The following is an 18,878-nucleotide window of genomic DNA, read 5'->3' as shown; positions in this document are numbered from 1 at the left end:
TCCTCGAATTATGAGATTCTCATTTACTTGTTACATAATATCTTGTGTATATAGATTGGCAAAGTGAAAACAATATCATCGTCATAATTTTGAGATGGCAACTCAATGAAATGTAGATACGCTCATTAAAAAAAATCCAAATCTTTGAATGCGCCGATATAATTTCATTCGTCTTATATATTGTTATATATAAACCATTATACAAGCTACTTATAGATGAAAACCAAGACAAAAACTCAATAAATGAATACAGATCACAGCGTGATGAAATGGAAAGCCGTCAAAGGACATATTAATATTATATATATATATATATGGCTTCCTCTGATTTACCTTAATCAGATTTAATAGTACGCCACGCTTGTTTGGCTAATAAGTTTGGTTAAAGGCTTTGAGATTGCGAAATCCAAGGCTTTAATCTAAATTATTTGTCTAAAATTTAATCTAAATTTTAGTCTAATCCAAAGCCACCATCCAATGTACTTTTACAAAACGGAAATCCTCTTTGGCACGGGTCACGATCACCCACGATCCACTCACATTTTGACACGTGGCAGCACAGTGCCACGTGTCAAAATGTGAGTGGATCGTGAGGTGGTCGTGACCCGTGCCCAATAGCAATGCTCTTTACAAAATTCATTCATATTCACCTTATACTAACTAAATTAACTTAATTTCCGTTGACAGACAAAATTAGTACAACAAACGTCTCACGAAGAGCACCTGATTCCGAGAACGAAGTCCCGAGAAGTCCGAGTGTCTAAGCAGTATTATCTCTAAGTAATATGAATGTAGCAAAAGAGAGAAGGTAAATGAATGTGCTGAATGAAGCATGTGACTTGTGTGTACGTAAAAGTGAAGTGTATTTTCTTTAGTGAGCTCATCTTCTATTTATAAGGATTTTAGGTCGAGTACATAGGGTGATCTACGTGGCTTTATTATTTACGCGCACACCAACGTGGATGAGTGGGGACACGAATATCTCATATTTGCCCTCTTTTTTTTTCAACTCGGTCTCTCTGACTCTCAACTCAAGGGAAAAACGGGAGAGAAAAAAAGCTCAAAACTTGATTTGAAAGCGGTTTTTACCTGAATTTGTTGATTATGACTAAGCCTAAGAGTTTGTTCTGAACTATTATTTTATACTCTGGAGGAGAGTGAGAACGATGACAATCGACTCTTTGCCGGGAAGTTCAGGGTATTTGGATTCACACCCGGAGCGAAAGATGTCGTATTTCAACAACGCTTATGTTCTTAATCTCACCGTCGTTGCTGGGATCGGCGGTCTTCTTTTCGGATACGACACAGGTTATACTCTCTCTCTCTCTCTCTCTCTCTCTCGATCCGATTTGAATCTGATAAGCTTTTTTTTAGTGGCCAAGAATGATATAATAGAAAAACGAAATAAATTAAGGTTTGGGTGTGATTGGTTGAATGATTTTTTCCTCATGAGTCTCTGCTTAGCTTAGACACACAGATAAAGCAATGAAATGGTGAAATGTGTGAACTTGGAAAGGAATTGACACAGGGAATTGAACCTATTTCTCATCATCTTTGATCAATCTGAATTTTTTTCCTTTTTTTTCCTCGCAGGTGTGATATCGGGCGCACTATTATACATCAAAGACGATTTCGAGGCCGTTAAGCAAAGCAGTTTTCTTCAGGTACAACCCACAACCAAGTTAAGCCTCAAATATCACGAAATTAACAGTGAAATTTAGAAATAACTCCAATTCTCAAAGTTAATAAATCACAATTTAGATATAGCGCGAATGTCTCGGTGAGCTACTTATTTTTTACATAAGTGAAAGACCTATTTCTGATACGATCAAGCGCATTGTACGAATTTTACTCAACTTCTTTAATAAAAAAAAAAAAAAAAAAACTTTGTGTCTATATTTATTTACTCGTGATCTAGACCTACGCTTTTGCTAAATCCGGTACCAGTGCGAATGTCTCGACGAGATGATTATTCTGACAACACCAGTGAAGACATATTTCCGATCCATTAGATATATAATCTTTTTTACATATATGGTTTGCTATTTAGCGAACTTTTAGCAAGTTTTTGGTAAATAATCATAAATCATTATTTATACGTCAAGTTAATACTTAGTGAAGGTTGGCTAAAGTAAACAGCAATAGTTACCTAATTTTTTAAACTTATTTCTGAAACTAGACATCTATTTAACTATAATATATATGTATATGGTCCATCAGATATATAGTCTTCTGGATTGTTATTTAGCCAACCTTTAGCAAGTTTTTGGTAAATAGCCATAAATCATTATTTACACGTCAAAGTCTGTGGCTATTTACCTAATACTTAGTGATGAAGGTTGGCTAAACAGCAATATTTACCTAATTTATATATATATATATATATATATATATATATATATATATATAATTTATCGGCTTGATTCCGACAGGAAACGATAGTGAGCGCGGCGTTGGTGGGGGCGGTGGTGGGGGCGTCGGGCGGGGGTTGGATCAACGACGCGTACGGACGGAAAAAGGCGACGATGTCGGCGGACGTCGTGTTCGCACTGGGGTCGGGGGCGATGGCGGCGGCGCGGGGCCCGCTGGTTCTGGTTTTGGGTCGGGTTCTGGTGGGGCTGGGCATCGGAGTGGCTTCGGTGACCGCTCCGGTTTACATCGCTGAGGCTTCTCCGTCGGAGATTAGGGGCGGCCTCGTCAGCACCAACGTGCTCATGATCACCGGCGGTCAGTTTCTCTCCTACCTCGTCAACCTTGCCTTCACACAGGTTAGGAGGTAATATTATCAATACCTCATTTAGTGCTCAACCAATACCAAACACACTAGTATAATATGATTCTCTTCAATATGATGAGAGTAGGTTTATGCTTTCGTAGTTATCACGGAGCAGAATCAAGATCGAAATCGAAATCAGGGCTTTGCTTGCTATCTTATGAGTTTCTGCTCTGAGAAACATCTATAAGGAGTCCATTCTTTTTATCTATTTCTTTTCTTTTCTCTTTTTTTTTTTTTGGTGAATTACTTTCGACGATGCTTGGTTTTTCTTGAATATTGATTGCATATTGGTAATTTACTGTTTCCATGATTATTGTTCCATTATGGGAAGATAGATCTGGTAAAGATAACATCTTTTTTTTCTGTTTTTGTACTTGAAAATTTAAATTAGATACTTGTATAAAAGTAGAAAACAGCGAAAAAACTTATAAGCTCGATGAAATAAATTTGCTCAATATTATTATTATGTTCCGTTTATTTTTTAACTCGTTGATTTTCAGGTTCCGGGAACATGGAGATGGATGCTCGGAGTTGCAGGAATACCAGCCATTGTCCAGTTCTCTCTCATGTTTTTCTTGCCGGAATCTCCCAGATGGCTTTTCATGAAGGTGATCAATTAAAGGGTATTATAGCTATATAGCCAATTATAATTAATGGATTTATAAAATAGCCAAAGTTTGTCTAAAATTAGTGGAATAGTCAAAATTAACAAAAACGTGGAAGTACGAGGCGACGATAAATATTTTGACGGGTAAATTTCTTGTATACAATTGTTAAAAAAATTGATAACAATTTCAAATTAAAAAAGACGCAACTTTAGCTATTTTGCTTAAAAAGTAAAACATTAAGCTATTTTGTTAATCAATTAGTTACAAATTGAAATTCGGACGACGCAGGGCAGGAAAGAAGAGGCGATTTCTGTGCTCGCGAAGATTTACGATTCTGCTCGTTTAGAGGACGAGGTCGATTACCTTTCCTCGCAGTTGGAGGAAGAACAGAGAAAGAAAAGGGATGTTGGTTATTGGGACGTTTTTAAAACAAAGGAAATCCGACTCGCATTTCTCGCTGGTGCCGGTCTCCAGGTAAGACTCAAATTACATTTTTCGAATTTCTGATTTTTCAAATGGCATTAAAAATCTCAAGGAACAATATAAAATAAAAATAAATCCAGATCGGTCTAAAAACCGAACTGATCAAATATTAACATACTCCGATAGAATTTGAGATATTTTAGAACCTTCATGAGCTGTTTGCATGATAACCATACATGTTCTTATGATCTCAATATTTTGACAAGTCACCATTACCGGCAACTTATTAGAGGCGGGCCTCGGGTGAAAAATAAGTGGATGGGCCTGAAATGGCCTTGCCTCATTGGTACTGGTTTTTGGGGGACAAGGATAGATTTGGCAAAAAAAAAACGTGGGAGCAAGAGAGTAAATGGAAGTGGATACCAGTAGGGGCATATATGCCCCTGAACTTTTAAAAATTGCATCTTTACCTCTATTTTATTCATATTGTCCCCTTTAACTTTTGGGTCTTCTAGCTATATAGTCATTGACTTATAGCGTTTTGTATAATAGTCAATCTTTTGTTAATTTTCTGTAAATAGTCACTTCAACTTATTTACGACACTCAAAAAGACAAAAAAAAAAAACCCCAAAATAAGAGGCAATGTTTTTGGGTATTTTTGTCGCCGTAAATAAGTTGATGTAGCTATTTACAAAAAATTTACAAAATGTTGGCTATTTAGCAATTCGTAGATTTTCGGTGGTTTATTTGACTAGTATATATTTTCATCAAATACGTCCTCTCTCTCTGAGTTATCGTCTTGTTGTATTATCCGACATTAATTTTTTTTTTTTTTTATAATTCGGTGAAAACAACGAAAGGCATTCCAACAATTCACGGGGATCAACACGGTGATGTACTACAGCCCGACGATCGTCCAGATGGCGGGTTTCGAGTCGAACCAGCTGGCGCTCTTGCTCTCCCTTGCCGTGGCGGCCATGAACGCCGCCGGTACGGTCCTCGGAATCTTCCTCATCGACCGCTCCGGCCGCAGAACCCTCGCCCTCGCCAGCCTCTCCGGCGTGGCGGCCTCCCTCGCCGTCCTCTCCGCCGCCTTCTTCGCCACGTCATCGTCTCCGTCGTCCACGTCAGCGTCGTGGGCCGCGGTCTCGGGGCTCGTGCTCTACATCGGGTCGTTCTCGCCGGGGATGGGTCCGGTGCCCTGGGCGGTGAACTCGGAGATATACCCGGAGGCGTACCGGGGGATCTGCGGAGGCATGTCCGCCACCGTCAACTGGCTCTCCAACCTCGTCGTGGCTCAGACGTTCCTCTCGCTCGCCGGAGCCGTCGGGGCGGGACCCACGTTCCTGATCATCGCCGGGATCGCCGTGCTCGCCTTCCTCTTCGTGTTCGCGTTCGTGCCCGAGACCAAAGGCCTCACCTTCGAGGAGGTCGAGAATCTTTGGAAAAAGAGAGCCTACGGAGAAGGAGCTACGACCGATGATGCTCGGAGCCTACTTCTTGATCGCACCTTGATGAATTATTGAATTTGATGTTATTCTTACATTATTGAATAAATTTGGTGGGACGTAGATTTTTCAAAAAAGTAGAAAAATAGTCAACTTACACGTTTGGAACGACGACCGATACTCGGAGCCTACTTCTTGATCGCCCTTGATGAATTAATGAATTCGATGTTATTCTTACATTATTGAATCTAATAATAATGTTTGAGACTCGAAGTAAATTTGGTGGGGCATAGATTTTTCAAAAAATTAGAAAAATAGCCAACGTAAACGTTTGGAACTACGACTGATTCTCAGCGCCTACTTCTTGATCGCCCTTGATGAATTAATGAATTTGATGTTATTCTTACATTATTGAATCTAATATGTTGTGTGTGTGTGATTTCATCAATAATACTGTTTTTAGATCGGAAGTAAATTTGTTGGGGCATAGATTTTTCGATGGACCTGCACAAAGACGCGGTCATTTAGATAGGTTTTACTAGGGTTGATTATTTTAATTATGTTTTTGAGGATAATTATGCTATTTCTTCACTTATCAAGGCTTTAATCATGCAATTAATAAACCATGTTGAGTATAAATTGCCGTCGTTTTGATAAGCTTAAAGAGAGGTTCTAGGCCTTGAACAATAAAATTGATACAAGAACATGCGTTTCGTATCATAACTAATATGCATGCATTGTTGTAGTTAAAAGTTTTATATATAAACAGCTGTTTGATAACTGATCATAATATCAATTAGAATCTAATCTTTGAGGATTTATTTCTCTATCTGAAATCTCAATAAAAGGAAAGATGGTGTCAAAATAATTGTTTTGATAATAGGCTAATATCTTTTTTGTTGCCACATATGTGTTAAGTTGATAGACATGAATCTTTGAAGATCCTAGGCATGTTAGAAATTAGATGAGCAGCCATACGTGTCAGACCCACCAAAACCACATCTTACTTTAACATTTTTTGCCTGAGAATTAAAATTTAAATACGTATTATTACGTACACAAAACAAACAAATCACAATAAATAAACAAATAAATAATAAGTCGTCTGAGAAGCAATATAGTATCGATGCAAAAAAAAAAACTCCAAAAAGAGCATAAAGCGTCCAATTATTAACAATATAGTTATTGCATCGCAATAGAAAAATGAACACTTTCTTAATCCCCGATTCCCAGGTCTTTCTTTTAATAATTAAAACCTGTATTTATTGAACCAATTTTTCTCCGCCAGGTCGTTCACCAAAAACAGACAAAAGAAAAAGAGCCACGTAAAAGGAACAATTAAATTTAAATATAAAATAAGATGAAAAATCAATTGGGTAGAAAGAGAATACAAAAATAAAATAGGTGGCATTATTGGTCGTAGAGTGATGACAAAAGAACTTTCTAGTCTCTGAAACAAATCCAAGACAACCAAGACTAAGAGGCGTGTAGGAGTAAAGTTCCCCTGTGCACCACTTCACAATCAGTATTTTCAGCTATCTGACGTGGCGTGATTTTATTCAATGATGGAATATACACAGCGTACAGCCTTGCGCAGAAAAACGAGGTGGGACCCAAGGATTAAATATAGGCAACCGAATGCTGACTCGTGTTTCGCGGGGAATTATTGAGAGAAAGCGACTGGCCACGTGGGTTGTTGGGCTGTAGTTGTCTTATTGGATATTCTCTCTCATGAATTAGATGCCCACGTGGCCCACCGTAAATAGCCATATCAGCACACACACATACATACATACATAGAATATACATGCATCAATTATGCATATCAAACACCATCATATCATGTAATGATAAATAAAAGAAAAAACAAATAAGACAATGGATAATATTTTTTTTAAAAGAAGGACAATGGATAATAGATAAATAGATGGATAGAGAGGTGGTTTTTTATTATAGAAATTGTCCATTAGGACTAAAAACTTGCTCTTTTCAATTATGTTTGTGATTTTTAATCACAAATAAGACCAGTTTAGGAGAGAAAATTTCCTAATATCAATTAACATATTTCTATTTTTTTCCATTTTTTATCTAACAAAAAAATAAACCAACTCAATCAAATATCTCATTCTCTCTCTTACTTTATATTCCTCATTTTATTTGACCGATTTTCTCTCTCTTCTTTCTCTTCCTAATTTTCTCCGATCAGCTATCTTTCTCTGGTGGACACGTCTGTGCTCTTCCTCTCTCCCAGCACATCGACAAAGCGCTCTCTCCTGTACGTCCGTGCTCTTCCTCTCTCTCACAGCACAGTGATAAAGCTCTGACAAAGCTACGCATCACAACGAAAACTTCCAAGCTCTTACCAGTTCCAAGCTTTCTCCTACTTCCGTAGCAGCAAGCTCCGACTTTTCTCTTCCGGTAAGCTGTTCATATTGACTTAGGTTTCGTTGAATGTTTTCCCAAAATCTGTAAAATTTGTTAGCGCCTCCGAAAAATCATTAAATAAATCTAGTTCTCAGTTGAAGGCATTGTGAATATGTTGTCCTACGTGACAACAAGGTCATGAAATCTTCAACGGAAAACCAAATTTTGTTAAATATTTCATGAAACATAGTCACAAAATAAATTTGTTTAGACCATGTTATCACGAAACATATGTCTTCCCGATGAAAAATTCGTGATAACAATGTCTTCCCGATGAAAATTTTGTGACAACATTGTCACAAAAACCCATATTTCGTTTTAATATTTTGTGACAACAATATCACAAAAACATGTGTATTTCGTGATAACATGTTGTCAAGAAATACTCTGGTCGTTTCGACATTTTTCTAAAAAATTACTTAATTTGTTACAAATTTTTATTTCTTTTGTATATTTGGACTATGTGCAGTGATAGACACATTCATGCATTCGTCAAGCATAACAAAATGTGGGTGAAACCTGAACGTTACGAGACCAAAAGTAGTGAGGTTGTCTTAATACTCGCGCGGACGACATACGAGGAGTTTTTGGATCTATTATATGTCACGTTATAGCTCTCACCTTCTACTCATAAGCCACATGTTAAGTACGAGATAAAAGGGTCGGTGTCACCCATTAGTATTGCGTCCGATCTAAGTTCAAAATTTGCATCTTCGGACGGAGAAAACAGACAGATCAAAATTGAATTTGGTAGTGGAGATTGAGCAATTGCAAACAGAAATGTTATGTGTGGTTAGCAAATAACTTTGAGGTCATAGACAACGAATAATTCTCCATAACGGAGAAGAATACACCTTTAAAAATAAAAAAATAAAAAAAGGGATAAACATAGTGCCAAAAATAAGAACTAAGTGTGTAAAATCTTAGAAAATATAAACTTCATGAAGACTGATTTTACCATTTTATTTTGTAGTCAGGTAGTATCATAGTCTCCACAATGTATTTACTTTGAATATTCGCTTTGGTGGTCTATTTATAATTCATAACATTGTCGGTTATTTTTACTTTGTGAGTTGTGTTTAGCGACATTAACCGTTATAAACGTGTTATATGTATGTATGATTTTTAATTAACTATCGTAAACGATTATTAACAGATATATGGCTACGAATCAAGAAAAAAAAATGATTGTATGAGAGAAAAGGTGAGAAAAATAAGGAAATAAAGTTAAATACTAATTTATTAATTAAAAAACAATGTAATTAATGGTCTTTTGTATTTATATATAAATTGAAACTGGTTAAAGGGTTTTTTTTTCCTTTTTAGTTAGTTAACAATAAGATTAGTTAATTATAAGATTGATTGATTTCTAATTATTGACTAAACGTTAATTAAAAAAAAATTAAAATTAAACCAAGATAAAAAATTAAAAATTAAAAACCCTTGGTATAAAAAAAAAAAAAAAAGTTCAGCAAAGTGCAAATCGAACATAGTGAACCCACAAACGTTGTGACCCAGGACCCAGTTGGTCGAGTGGTAAACAGCCTTATGTACGTGTCATCTTATCAATCAATCAAGTCTTCGTCAACACAAACAATTGTCTACTGTCTTCTTCTTAAAAATAAAAATAAAATACATAAAAAAACATAAAAATTGTCTATCTACCGTCATTCATGTCCATCACCATATGCTATGACCATGCCAAATTATGCCCATTCTAACATCCACATATCATAGCATGTCTATAATTGGGCATGATTGATAATACAACGAAACAAAATACTTTATTTACGGCTAAAAATTACAAAAACTTATGTAACTTGTATCGCTCAATACATAGAAACATATATATCATTTTTAACAAGAACGTCACCTTATTATTAACAATCGGCGAGTCTACGAAAATTACATTAACAATATATAGAAGGTATTAAAAAATATAATAAACGTCGGAATGAAATTAAGACTCACGAGCTAGGGAGTGTGCGACTATCCGCTTCAAACGTTGTCAATGATCGTCTCGACTCAATCAGAGTAATCTCGTTTGGAACCGATGAAACTTGTGTGTCTTGTCTTGTCAAATACCAATCCCTCGTGGATTTCAAATACCAATCCATCATTTGGGGCAGCGATATCTACATTCATCTTCACCTTCCCCAATTTTGAACGTTTCCACATCGACTTCTCTTTCCTCATCTGCTCTAGTGTTGTTCCACCCAAAATTTTGGCCCGTTAAAACTCAGCAAATCGCTATGATGCATTTTTTACAATACAAGTTAGAGACATTTCAGCGAAGTCGTGAAAGAAATTGTTTCGCGCCCAGCACACCTAACACTTGATTGTGAGGTGTCGATACCAGAGAACAAGCTACAAATCCTACTAATAACTTTCATTGATCGCCAACTGCTCAAGACCGTCAAATACACATTGAAGAGTCGTATTATGTCATAAAATTCATACCTTGGGATACTAATTTTTTCAAACGGTATAATAAGGAACATATACAAGATACTATGAAATCTTAAAAAAAAATGCTATGATTTTACAATAAATTACTATTTTTTGTAGGGAATTTAAAAATGGAAAAATATCATCTGCCTCACATGTGTTAGTGTTGTAACGAAATGCGATAAATGTTCCCACAATTCATAAAAATATAAGAAGTGTCCCTTAATATCTCTATTAATATTAATTATATTAAAATAAATTTATCTATCAAAATCCTCCATTTTCATAAGATTTTGTCTACTTCTTCATATTTAATTTATTAAGAAGGCCAAAATGCCCTCAATTTAAATGTTAGCGTTAATATTCACAAAAAAGAAAAGAGGCTAGATGAGAAATGATGTATTTCACACCAAATGCCCGAGCTCAACCTACGCATCGGATGGTATCGGCACAACCGTGTTCGGCGACGTAGATTTTCGACTCACGATGGAAGAAAAATTTCCGAGGCTACTAGGACGGCATTCCGTGCTATTGGAACTTGAATTTCCGTCGGTCGAATTATAGCTTAACGGAAATAAAAGCTTCCAAGATCTGAACCAGTCATTAATGGCAGAGGAGATCTTGGCCGTTGGATTTTACATCCAACGGCCCATATTAAAAAAAAAAAAAAAACCTCTGCAGGAATCCAGCGTTCCGTTGTCTATCCCCAACTTCGCTTCCGTCGATCCAAGAAAATGAAGTCGCCTCTTCCGTGTCACACGGAACTCGGATTTCCGTCAGGCGCTCTAGCAGTCTCGGAAGCCCGTCCTTCCGGGTTTGTGCCGTCCGAATGCGCAGGATGAGCCCAAGCTAAGGTGACGAAGCAGATGAACATATCCCAATACGCCAGAGTTTACCGTGTCCGCAAATACAATATATTTCATCTAGCCTCTTTTCTTTAATCTTTTTTTTTTATTAATATTAATGTTAAACATTTAAAGTGAGGGCATTTTAGCCTTTTCAAAAAATTAAATAAAAAAGTAGACAAAATCTTATTAAAATGGAGGATTTTGGTAGGTAAATCCGGTTTAAAATATATAATTGATATATAGAAATGCTAAAGGACATTTTTATATTTCTAAAAATAATTGAACTAAATACAACATTTTGATAAATACACAAAGGATAAATATAATATTTTTCCATTTACAAAAGACTTTTAATAAATATAATAATAATAATAAAATAATAAAAAAGAAATCGAATAATTCGCTGTGTAGTGTAGAGACAGATGCCCTTGCTTTTATATACCGCCTCTGAGACACTTTGAAACAAAACGAACAGAGAGACAAAGTTTGTAAGAAAAGAGAAGAAGAAATAAAAACAAAAAAAACACAGCGATTAGACAAAATGGAACAGAGTTTGTGGAGCGAATCGGAATCGACGATGGCCACGGGAGAGCTGTCGAGAACATGGTCGTCGTCGAGCTCGGAAGCAGAGAACGGAAGTGTAGCGAAGAAGAAGAAGAAGACGAAGCAGGTTCTTCTGGAGGGCTATGTGGAGGCCGATCAGGAAGATCTGTCTCGGACGAAGAGCCTCACCGACGAAGATCTCGACGAGCTCAAAGGCTGCTTGGATCTGGGCTTCGGCTTCAGCTACGACGAGATTCCAGAGCTCTGCAACACCTTGCCTGCCCTAGAGCTCTGCTATTCAATGTCTCAGAAGTACATCGACGATGTCTCCGCCGACAAGTCTCCGCCGCCGGAATCCGCCAACCCCGTCCCCAATTGGAGGATCTCCGCTCCCGGTGAGTAGTCATTGAATCGATGTCTTGTTATTGTGCGATTCGAAATGATTTTTTTTCTGACAGATCTCATTTTTTTTTTCCTTTTTGGTGTAGGCGATCATCCTGAAGATGTCAAGGCGAGGCTGAAATATTGGGCTCAGGCTGTGGCTTGTACGGTCAAATTATGCAGCTGATCTTGAGAGAGAGATCTTCGTGAAGAAGAAGAAGAAAGAATGATCGTCAATCAAAGGCTTGGTTAATCGGCGATCCGATCGCTGCTCGGCTAATCCGCAGGTTTGGGATCGATCGAAAAATAAGGCTGATTTTTTCAAAAACTTTCAAATTTGGGGACTAGGATGATATTCGAACGCGTATTCTTTGTTAAAATGGAAATAATAATAATGTTTATGACTTGAATGAGGCTCATTGATTTTTATTTCTTATTTTGTTTATGAAGGTTAAGTGTAGCTTAGAATTTGGGTTTTTTTTTTTAACTTATGCAGCAAATAGAGCTTTTGTTAAGAGCTTCACCAACCCAACTCTGATTTTTTCGGTTCCTCTGCGATCGGCCGAGGTAACTGACCTTACTCTGACTCTGACTAAAACGATCTCATCGCCTAATTTATCGTCTCTGCGATGATCTCTGACATAGCTTTTATTTAACTCTCTCTTGGCTAGTTATATGGTTTTTGCCCATATGGTGACAGAGAGTCATAATTTACCTGATTTGCCCGGCGTTGCCCAAGTAACACGACCGACTGACTCGTCACTTGTGATCTTTCGCTTTCCGATTTTTGTGCTTGTTTTTCGGGGTTAAAAAAGCGAACCTAATATTTGTTATAGCTAACTTGAATCGAACTCCCACTTTGTTTCTTTATGTAATTGCTGTTTCTTCGTCGTTCTTTGTGTATTGTGACTTGAAATGTGACATGTAACTACCAAGATTTATGAAATGTGAATCCTCTTGGAAATGTGTCGTGGACCTCTGCGTAACCATTGAAGTTCTTTTTTAACCTTTGGCAAAGGATATTCTCTCATGTGCTTATGGGACTTGCAATTAGATTCCTCTTTTTCGCCATTAGTCATTGTATTTTTTGTTGTTAACGAACAAGCGATTATGTCAATGTTTTTTTTCGGACTTTGGAAGATAGGTGGATAAGTTTCTGTGTTTTGTAGTATGACTTGAAGGTGACTTGTGAGTTGGAACTACGAATAACGCGATAATGTCAATGTTAGACTAGTTTGCGATACGGATCATCGTCGTCTTTAAATTTTTGAAACCGCCTTTCGGTGGTCCTCAAGTAATGACTTTAGAGGATTGAAATTTGGCCAAAAAGTTGGTAGTTTTTGGTTTTCGGTGCTGGCGAAAACCATTCAAACTCTGGCAAAGCTATAACCTCCGAAATCTCATGACCTGATGATTGTTTTTTTTACAATTTCCATGGAACTTCTACTGAGTGATTGGAAAATTTCCATGGAAAATTTCCATGGAAAACCTACTAAACTTTGGAAATTCTAGCAAGACACAAAGATAACAACAGTCGACGCTATAAAATTTTGGATAATATTCTCATCAATTGTTGGCATATATATATATATATATATATATATATATATATATATTATAAATGTTGATCAATTACCAAGTATCCAGCATTAGCTATAGACATGGACACAGCCACACAAGCTCTCTTTTTTTTAAAAAAAATTTCTTATTATATATATATATATATTAAAATCTATTTGACGTTAAAAAATATACAAAGTAGCATATCTTGAGTATTTTTTTTGTTTACGTGTTAACCTCCTCTCTAACTAAGGAGTCCTTATCCTTCAATGCTCTCCAGAGAAATGGCTTTGAGAGACACGTTTTATTTTAGTCTCATTTATCCATTCGTTTATTACCATTTTATAAGGCCAAGTATTATTATGGCACAATGATAGTGACAACCTTGAGAGGCTAAGGATTGGAAAAATAAAATAAAATTTAGGAGAGTAGATTGCGCCAGGAAATCTAGATTCCACAAATTATTGAGCTCTGCCTTAAAAATAATTATATATATATATATATATATATCATAATGTGAATGGCACTTCAATAAATAATAACTTAATCCCCATTTGAAGATTTTCCTTCCCCTAAAAGCTATAATAATTCTGAATAAGTTGGAGATCTGCACGATCCATAGATATTATTGGACAGTCAGCTTCAATCATCTTTGATTCGGTCAACTCTTTAATTTGATTACGACCCGATTATATATAATATATTAGTATGAACTATGAATGCAACGATTGTGGGTTCTAAATTATATTTTTTCGTGTACATAAAAAAATATATCACGTAATGAGCTATTGTTGCCAAACGTACAAGTTATATAATATGATATTTAGGTAATTATAATTCTGTGTAGACACGCAACTTCTTCCAATTATTTGACTCCTTAATCTCAAGTCAATCTTTTCTCTCTCGTTTCCTCATACGTGGCCCAGTTGAGTAATAGCATTCGATTCTTTTACATCAATTATGGAACGTTAGTTAGTTAGTTATTAATATTGCATGATTTATTAGGATGCTTGACAAACAGGCCAGTACATTTTTAGCCAATTTTAAAACTGCGCTTTTGAAATTTCTATTACTCTCTTATACGAAGGTGACACGCAAATAGTTTATTATTAGATAAGTATGAAGAATTATATATATTTCAGAAAAAAAAAGAAGAATTATATATATATATATATATATATATATATTACACGGGGTTAAACTTAAAACGAAAGGCTGACTAAGGTTTACCGGATCGCCAAATTGAAAGTCCAAACAAAGTGCACGTGGACTAAATAACTCGAGAAACGAACATGCTCATAATATTATGTCCGATAACCACTGAGCGGAACCAAGAAGTCCAAAAAACTCGAGATTACTAAAATACTAGTACGAAGTAAATGCTTATAAAGGCAAAATAACTTCTGAGTCACAACGAAACAAAGCAGTTATCAAAATAACTCATACACAGAACGTGGACGAAAATTATCAACTGGGTCCGATCAACCCACGATCAATGAAAATTCAATAGTATAAAAAGGCAAAAGAAGGCTACAAAGAAATCTCTAGATACACTCACAGTGCACTAGCATATCAACACCCTAAATAATTACTTATCTTATTCTTCTCGTCACTAGATTTGTATGTTATAGGAACAATTCAACTTAGAAATTTGTTGCATCGACTGACTCTATTCGGTATACACAAGTCTCCGCTAAAGATTTTTTTTCATCGACAGTTTGGCACTAGAATGAAGAGATAGCATCAAAAATCAAGGAGGAAGATTGATGCTTAAATCGAGCATCACAACCGGAATTTGTCTCTTAAAAAAAAAAAAAAAAAAAAAGACTAGCCCAGCGTGATTTTCTTTTATCTTATTTTCTTAAAAAAAGAGGCCTGATTCGAATATCCCATATATTAAGCTTTTTTGGGGGGAAATTCTACAAGTACCTCGGTTGAAAAAAAAAAAAAGTGTTGCCTGTTTTTTCCCAATTTTGTTATTTAAAAAAAGGCCATGCAAAGAATTTTGTGGCATCGAGCTTGACAATAATAGAATCATGCAATCGGAATCACCTTTTGTTGTAATCGAATGGATTGTATCACCTATTAGTCTCTAATTATGGATTGCAATCGGAATCGGAATCGGAATTTCCATGGCGGCTGAACAATTTCTTCGCTAATTTCTAATAGAACCCTCTGATGATACCATATCATATAGAGCGAGATAAAATGATTTATTTTTTTGCCTCTTTCTGTTATTCACAAATGGATTGTACCACCTCTAAGTCTCTAATGATAAGCTGTGGAAATCAATTCTAATTTTGCCTTTGAAGTAAACAAAAACTCGCTAAAAAGACCATTAAATTGACATCAAAATCACTATGAATTTAGACTTACAATTACCATTCAATACCGATTTATACGTTTTTTTTTTCTAGTCTTCCAAGGGAAATCCAATGTATTTGTAGCTCCACAAACAATACTGATTATTAAAAAGAAAAAGTGATACATCCCCAAATTATAGAAACATGCTATATGTAAGTAACTTCTCACACTAACAAAAAAAAAAAAGAAGAAGAAAAAAGAAGAGAGAGTACTCTTATTTTCCATTGAAATGAAGGAAGAAGAGACTAATTTTTTTGTACATACACAATTGTAATTTTGTAGTATTAACTCGTCCCATAATAAACACAAGACATTTCAAGCATTTCAGTTTTCCGACATTTCACACACTTCCTGCAATAAACCATATAAACCTAATTATTCACATAACAATATCAACAAAGACACAAAAGATAACATTCTCAAACTCTCTTAACATAGCATAACAATCCTTAATATTTACGGGCTAACATGATACTAATATCTTCTAATTATTCACTATTAAAATCCCTCATCATCTACTAATTCTTATAATTATCTTATTCTAAGATGATTGCTTACCTCAGAACGAGCGAGGCTCATGAAGACCCGGTTTCCAACAGATTCTGAATATCTTTCTGCAGAAACAGACAATCAACAAAAGGGAAAATGAATACGGAACAAATATCCGGTGATCGCTAGCAAGAACGGAAAATAAATTCGAACCTCGATTTTGAGAGGAGTTGTGATCGGAGCGTATCTCTGGACGACATTTCCTTGTTTGTCCACCAAAAACTTTGTGAAATTCCACTTGATTCCGTCCACTAGAAAACCACCTTTCTCCGATTTCAGATATTTATACAGCGGAGCAGCGTCTTTACCGTTCACCTCTATCTACACAATACACACACACACACACACATATATATATATATATGAGTTTTATTGAAATGTATAATAACACCTTGCATTTTAAAGTCGATCACAATCTTCCTATCAGTTTTTTTTGTTGTCGTTAAATTTGCCTTATAGTTTATTAACCGGCGAAAAACTATCCCTTAGTCCATATTTTTGCATGTTAATTATATCAGTTTATATTAAAATCCATAATTCTACCTTGTATTTCAAAGTCGATCACAATCTTCCTATCAGATTTTTTTTTTAATCAGCCTCATATTTTACAAAAATTTAGGTAATTAGCCAACTTAGACGTTTGGGATTGCTATATAGCCAACGTTTGGTAAATAGCTACAAACATGACGTGGTATTCCTAGTTTGCTCTTTCATTGGGGTATTTACGTCAATTTAAGCGTGTAAATATGTGGATGTGTCTATTTACCAAACATTGGCTAAATAGCAATCTTAAAGAGTAAATATGGCTATATGCATAATGGACCCTATTTTATTAATCGGCAAAAAAAATATCCCTTAATCGAAATTCATGCATGTTAATTATATCGGTTTTTATTGAAATTCATAGCTATACATTGCATTTCAAAGTCGATCACAAATCTTCCTCTCATAATTTTTTTCTTGTTAAATTAACCATATATTTTATCAACCGGAAAAAAAATTTATCCCTTCATCGACATTTGATTGACTTTTGCGAGTTAATCAGCCAAAAAAATTACATTCGTATGCACTCTACCAGAAACCGAGAGAAATTAACAGCTGAAATTCAACCAAAACACCGATTAAGAGAATTTTTAAACAATTAACTAGGCACAAGGTCTAAAACTAAGGAGAAAAATTGTGATCGATTTTTTTGAAATGTAAACTAGCGAACGATGCATTTCAATAAAACTCAGGGGATACGGACAAATGTTTCTAAAATTGAGCTTTAGTCTCGAGATTGAAGCCATATATATATATATATATATATATATATATGAATGAAAATGACATAAATAACCTTATCAAAGATCGGGAATTCGGCTTTGAAGCGAGTGCAAACAACATCCTGAATCTCGTCATTGGTTCCGGGTTCTTGGCCTCGGAATTGGTTGCAAGGAAATGCCAATATCTCCAACCCTGTAAGTAAAACACAACCAAACCATATATGATTCTTCATCACATCAATTAATCAAATTAATTATATAAATTAATACCCTTGCTCTTGTACTTTTCGTAGAGCACGTTCAGTTCCTTATAGTTGGACTCTGTTAAGCCGCTGGGAAAGTAATCGATAACAAGGTGAGTTTTTTTTAGACAAATATATAAATTGCCTAGATGTTTTAGACACACATTGATCTTTGAAATTTATTTTTAATTAAAAAGATTAAGAGCTGTGACTGTGAGCTATGTGAAGAAATTCAACAATATTGGTTATACCATTGTGAAGCAACATTGACGATCAAAAGAACCTTTCCTTTGTACTCACTCAGACTCACATCATTTCCTCTGATATCCTGAAAAATAAACCCAAATTACCCAAACTGGATAGAGGAGAGATTATATTTTGAGACAACAAAAAAAAAAAAAAAAAAAAAAACCCTCTCTAGTCAAATCTATAAATTATCGGCTAAAAATCAAACAGAAAAAGACTACCCCAAATAAATTGATATTCAAATAAATCTATTATCATAAGACTCAGCAAAAAGATAGATTCTTTAATTGTTTAAACATTACATTAGAATAGAAATTCAAATTTTAGTCTAATTGGAGTTTGACCTGTGAAGTCAAAAAACATGTCACAACAATGAAGAAAGAAAATGAAAAGGAATAGGAATTTGATGCAAACCTTGACAGTGAAGTCGTAGACGGATTTGGGAGCGTTTACAGAGTCGGCCATTGGAAGAGAAGGTTGATAGTTGCGGAAATAGAAGAAAGAAAGTGCGAGAAAGAGAGAAGAGAATAATAAACTCTTGTTGTTTAGTTTACACAACCAAGGCATGACTCTATTTCTATTTGGTTCCCATTATATGACAAAATCAATCTTGTATTCTTTCTTCCACATCTTTTCATCGTCAACGTATCTGACAACTGTTCTTATTTAATGCATGTTATCACGACCATTTCATTGTTTAAATATAATAATAATAATAAGACATTTGTTGCGTTGAAATGTCGTCGTTTTTG

The 18,878-nt window shown here is 35.4% G+C and overlaps 3 protein-coding genes across 4 annotated transcripts; 2 read left to right on the top strand and 1 right to left on the bottom strand.

Annotated features, from left to right (window-relative positions):
* The first annotated feature begins 974 nt into the window (after positions 1–974).
* On the top strand, positions 975–5,571 carry INT1 (inositol transporter 1). The gene is made up of 6 exons (XM_089617341.1): positions 975–1,308; positions 1,594–1,664; positions 2,433–2,768; positions 3,277–3,384; positions 3,673–3,858; positions 4,669–5,571. The coding sequence occupies exons 1-6, from the start codon at positions 1,167–1,169 to the stop codon at positions 5,332–5,334; spliced, it is 1,509 nt and encodes a 502-aa protein (XP_089473467.1). The 5' UTR covers positions 975–1,166; the 3' UTR covers positions 5,335–5,571.
* Positions 5,572–11,412: 5,841 nt separating this feature from the next.
* Positions 11,413–13,026, top strand: LOC149394551 (uncharacterized). Of its 2 annotated transcripts, XR_016299818.1 has the most exons (4): positions 11,413–11,914; positions 12,008–12,187; positions 12,397–12,467; positions 12,572–13,026. XR_016299818.1 is itself a non-coding variant. In XM_089617509.1 (2 exons), the coding sequence occupies exons 1-2, from the start codon at positions 11,518–11,520 to the stop codon at positions 12,085–12,087; spliced, it is 477 nt and encodes a 158-aa protein (XP_089473635.1). In that variant the 5' UTR covers positions 11,413–11,517; the 3' UTR covers positions 12,088–12,368. The 2 variants fall into 2 exon arrangements, 1 of the variants encoding a protein (XP_089473635.1); XM_089617509.1 differs by lacking the exons at positions 12,397–12,467; positions 12,572–13,026 and having other exon boundaries at positions 12,008–12,368.
* A 2,872-nt stretch (positions 13,027–15,898) lies between these two features.
* Positions 15,899–18,742, bottom strand: GPX3 (glutathione peroxidase 3). Its single transcript, XM_089616779.1, has 7 exons — positions 18,541–18,742; positions 18,132–18,208; positions 17,909–17,970; positions 17,713–17,831; positions 16,527–16,694; positions 16,383–16,438; positions 15,899–16,175 (listed from the first exon to the last, which is right to left on the bottom strand). Exons 1-6 carry the CDS (start codon positions 18,691–18,693, stop codon positions 16,400–16,402), a joined length of 618 nt encoding a protein of 205 aa, XP_089472905.1. The 5' UTR covers positions 18,694–18,742; the 3' UTR covers positions 15,899–16,175; positions 16,383–16,399.
* Between the last annotated feature and the right edge of the window lie 136 nt (positions 18,743–18,878).

This window comes from Urtica dioica, chromosome 6 (genome assembly GCF_054948205.1).
Source record: "Urtica dioica subsp. dioica isolate 48M chromosome 6, U.dioica_male_clone48M_v1_H2, whole genome shotgun sequence".
In the NCBI taxonomy this organism is placed as follows: Eukaryota; Viridiplantae; Streptophyta; class Magnoliopsida; order Rosales; family Urticaceae; genus Urtica; species Urtica dioica.
Note: the sequence above shows the minus strand (reverse complement) of the source record. Positions and strands in the feature narration are given on the sequence as shown.

What these genes read in the sequence shown, in the direction of transcription:
- LOC149394551 (XM_089617509.1), top strand. Translation starts at nt 11,518, where the DNA reads ATGGAACAGAGTTTGTGGAGCGAATCGGAATCGACGATGGCCACGGGA. An exon ending in TTGGAGGATCTCCGCTCCCG is followed by an intron (nt 11,915 to 12,007) that starts GTGAGTAGTCAT and finishes TTTTTGGTGTAG; the next exon opens with GCGATCATCCTGAAGATGTC.
- GPX3 (XM_089616779.1), bottom strand. Translation starts at nt 18,693, where the DNA reads ATGCCTTGGTTGTGTAAACTAAACAACAAGAGTTTATTATTCTCTTCT. An exon ending in GTCAATGTTGCTTCACAATG is followed by an intron (nt 17,971 to 18,131) that starts GTATAACCAATA and finishes TTACTTTCCCAG; the next exon opens with CGGCTTAACAGAGTCCAACT. An exon ending in CAACTCCTCTCAAAATCGAG is followed by an intron (nt 16,439 to 16,526) that starts GTTCGAATTTAT and finishes CTGTTTCTGCAG; the next exon opens with AAAGATATTCAGAATCTGTT.
- INT1 (XM_089617341.1), top strand. Translation starts at nt 1,167, where the DNA reads ATGACAATCGACTCTTTGCCGGGAAGTTCAGGGTATTTGGATTCACAC. An exon ending in AGCAAAGCAGTTTTCTTCAG is followed by an intron (nt 1,665 to 2,432) that starts GTACAACCCACA and finishes TGATTCCGACAG; the next exon opens with GAAACGATAGTGAGCGCGGC. An exon ending in CCAGATGGCTTTTCATGAAG is followed by an intron (nt 3,385 to 3,672) that starts GTGATCAATTAA and finishes CGGACGACGCAG; the next exon opens with GGCAGGAAAGAAGAGGCGAT.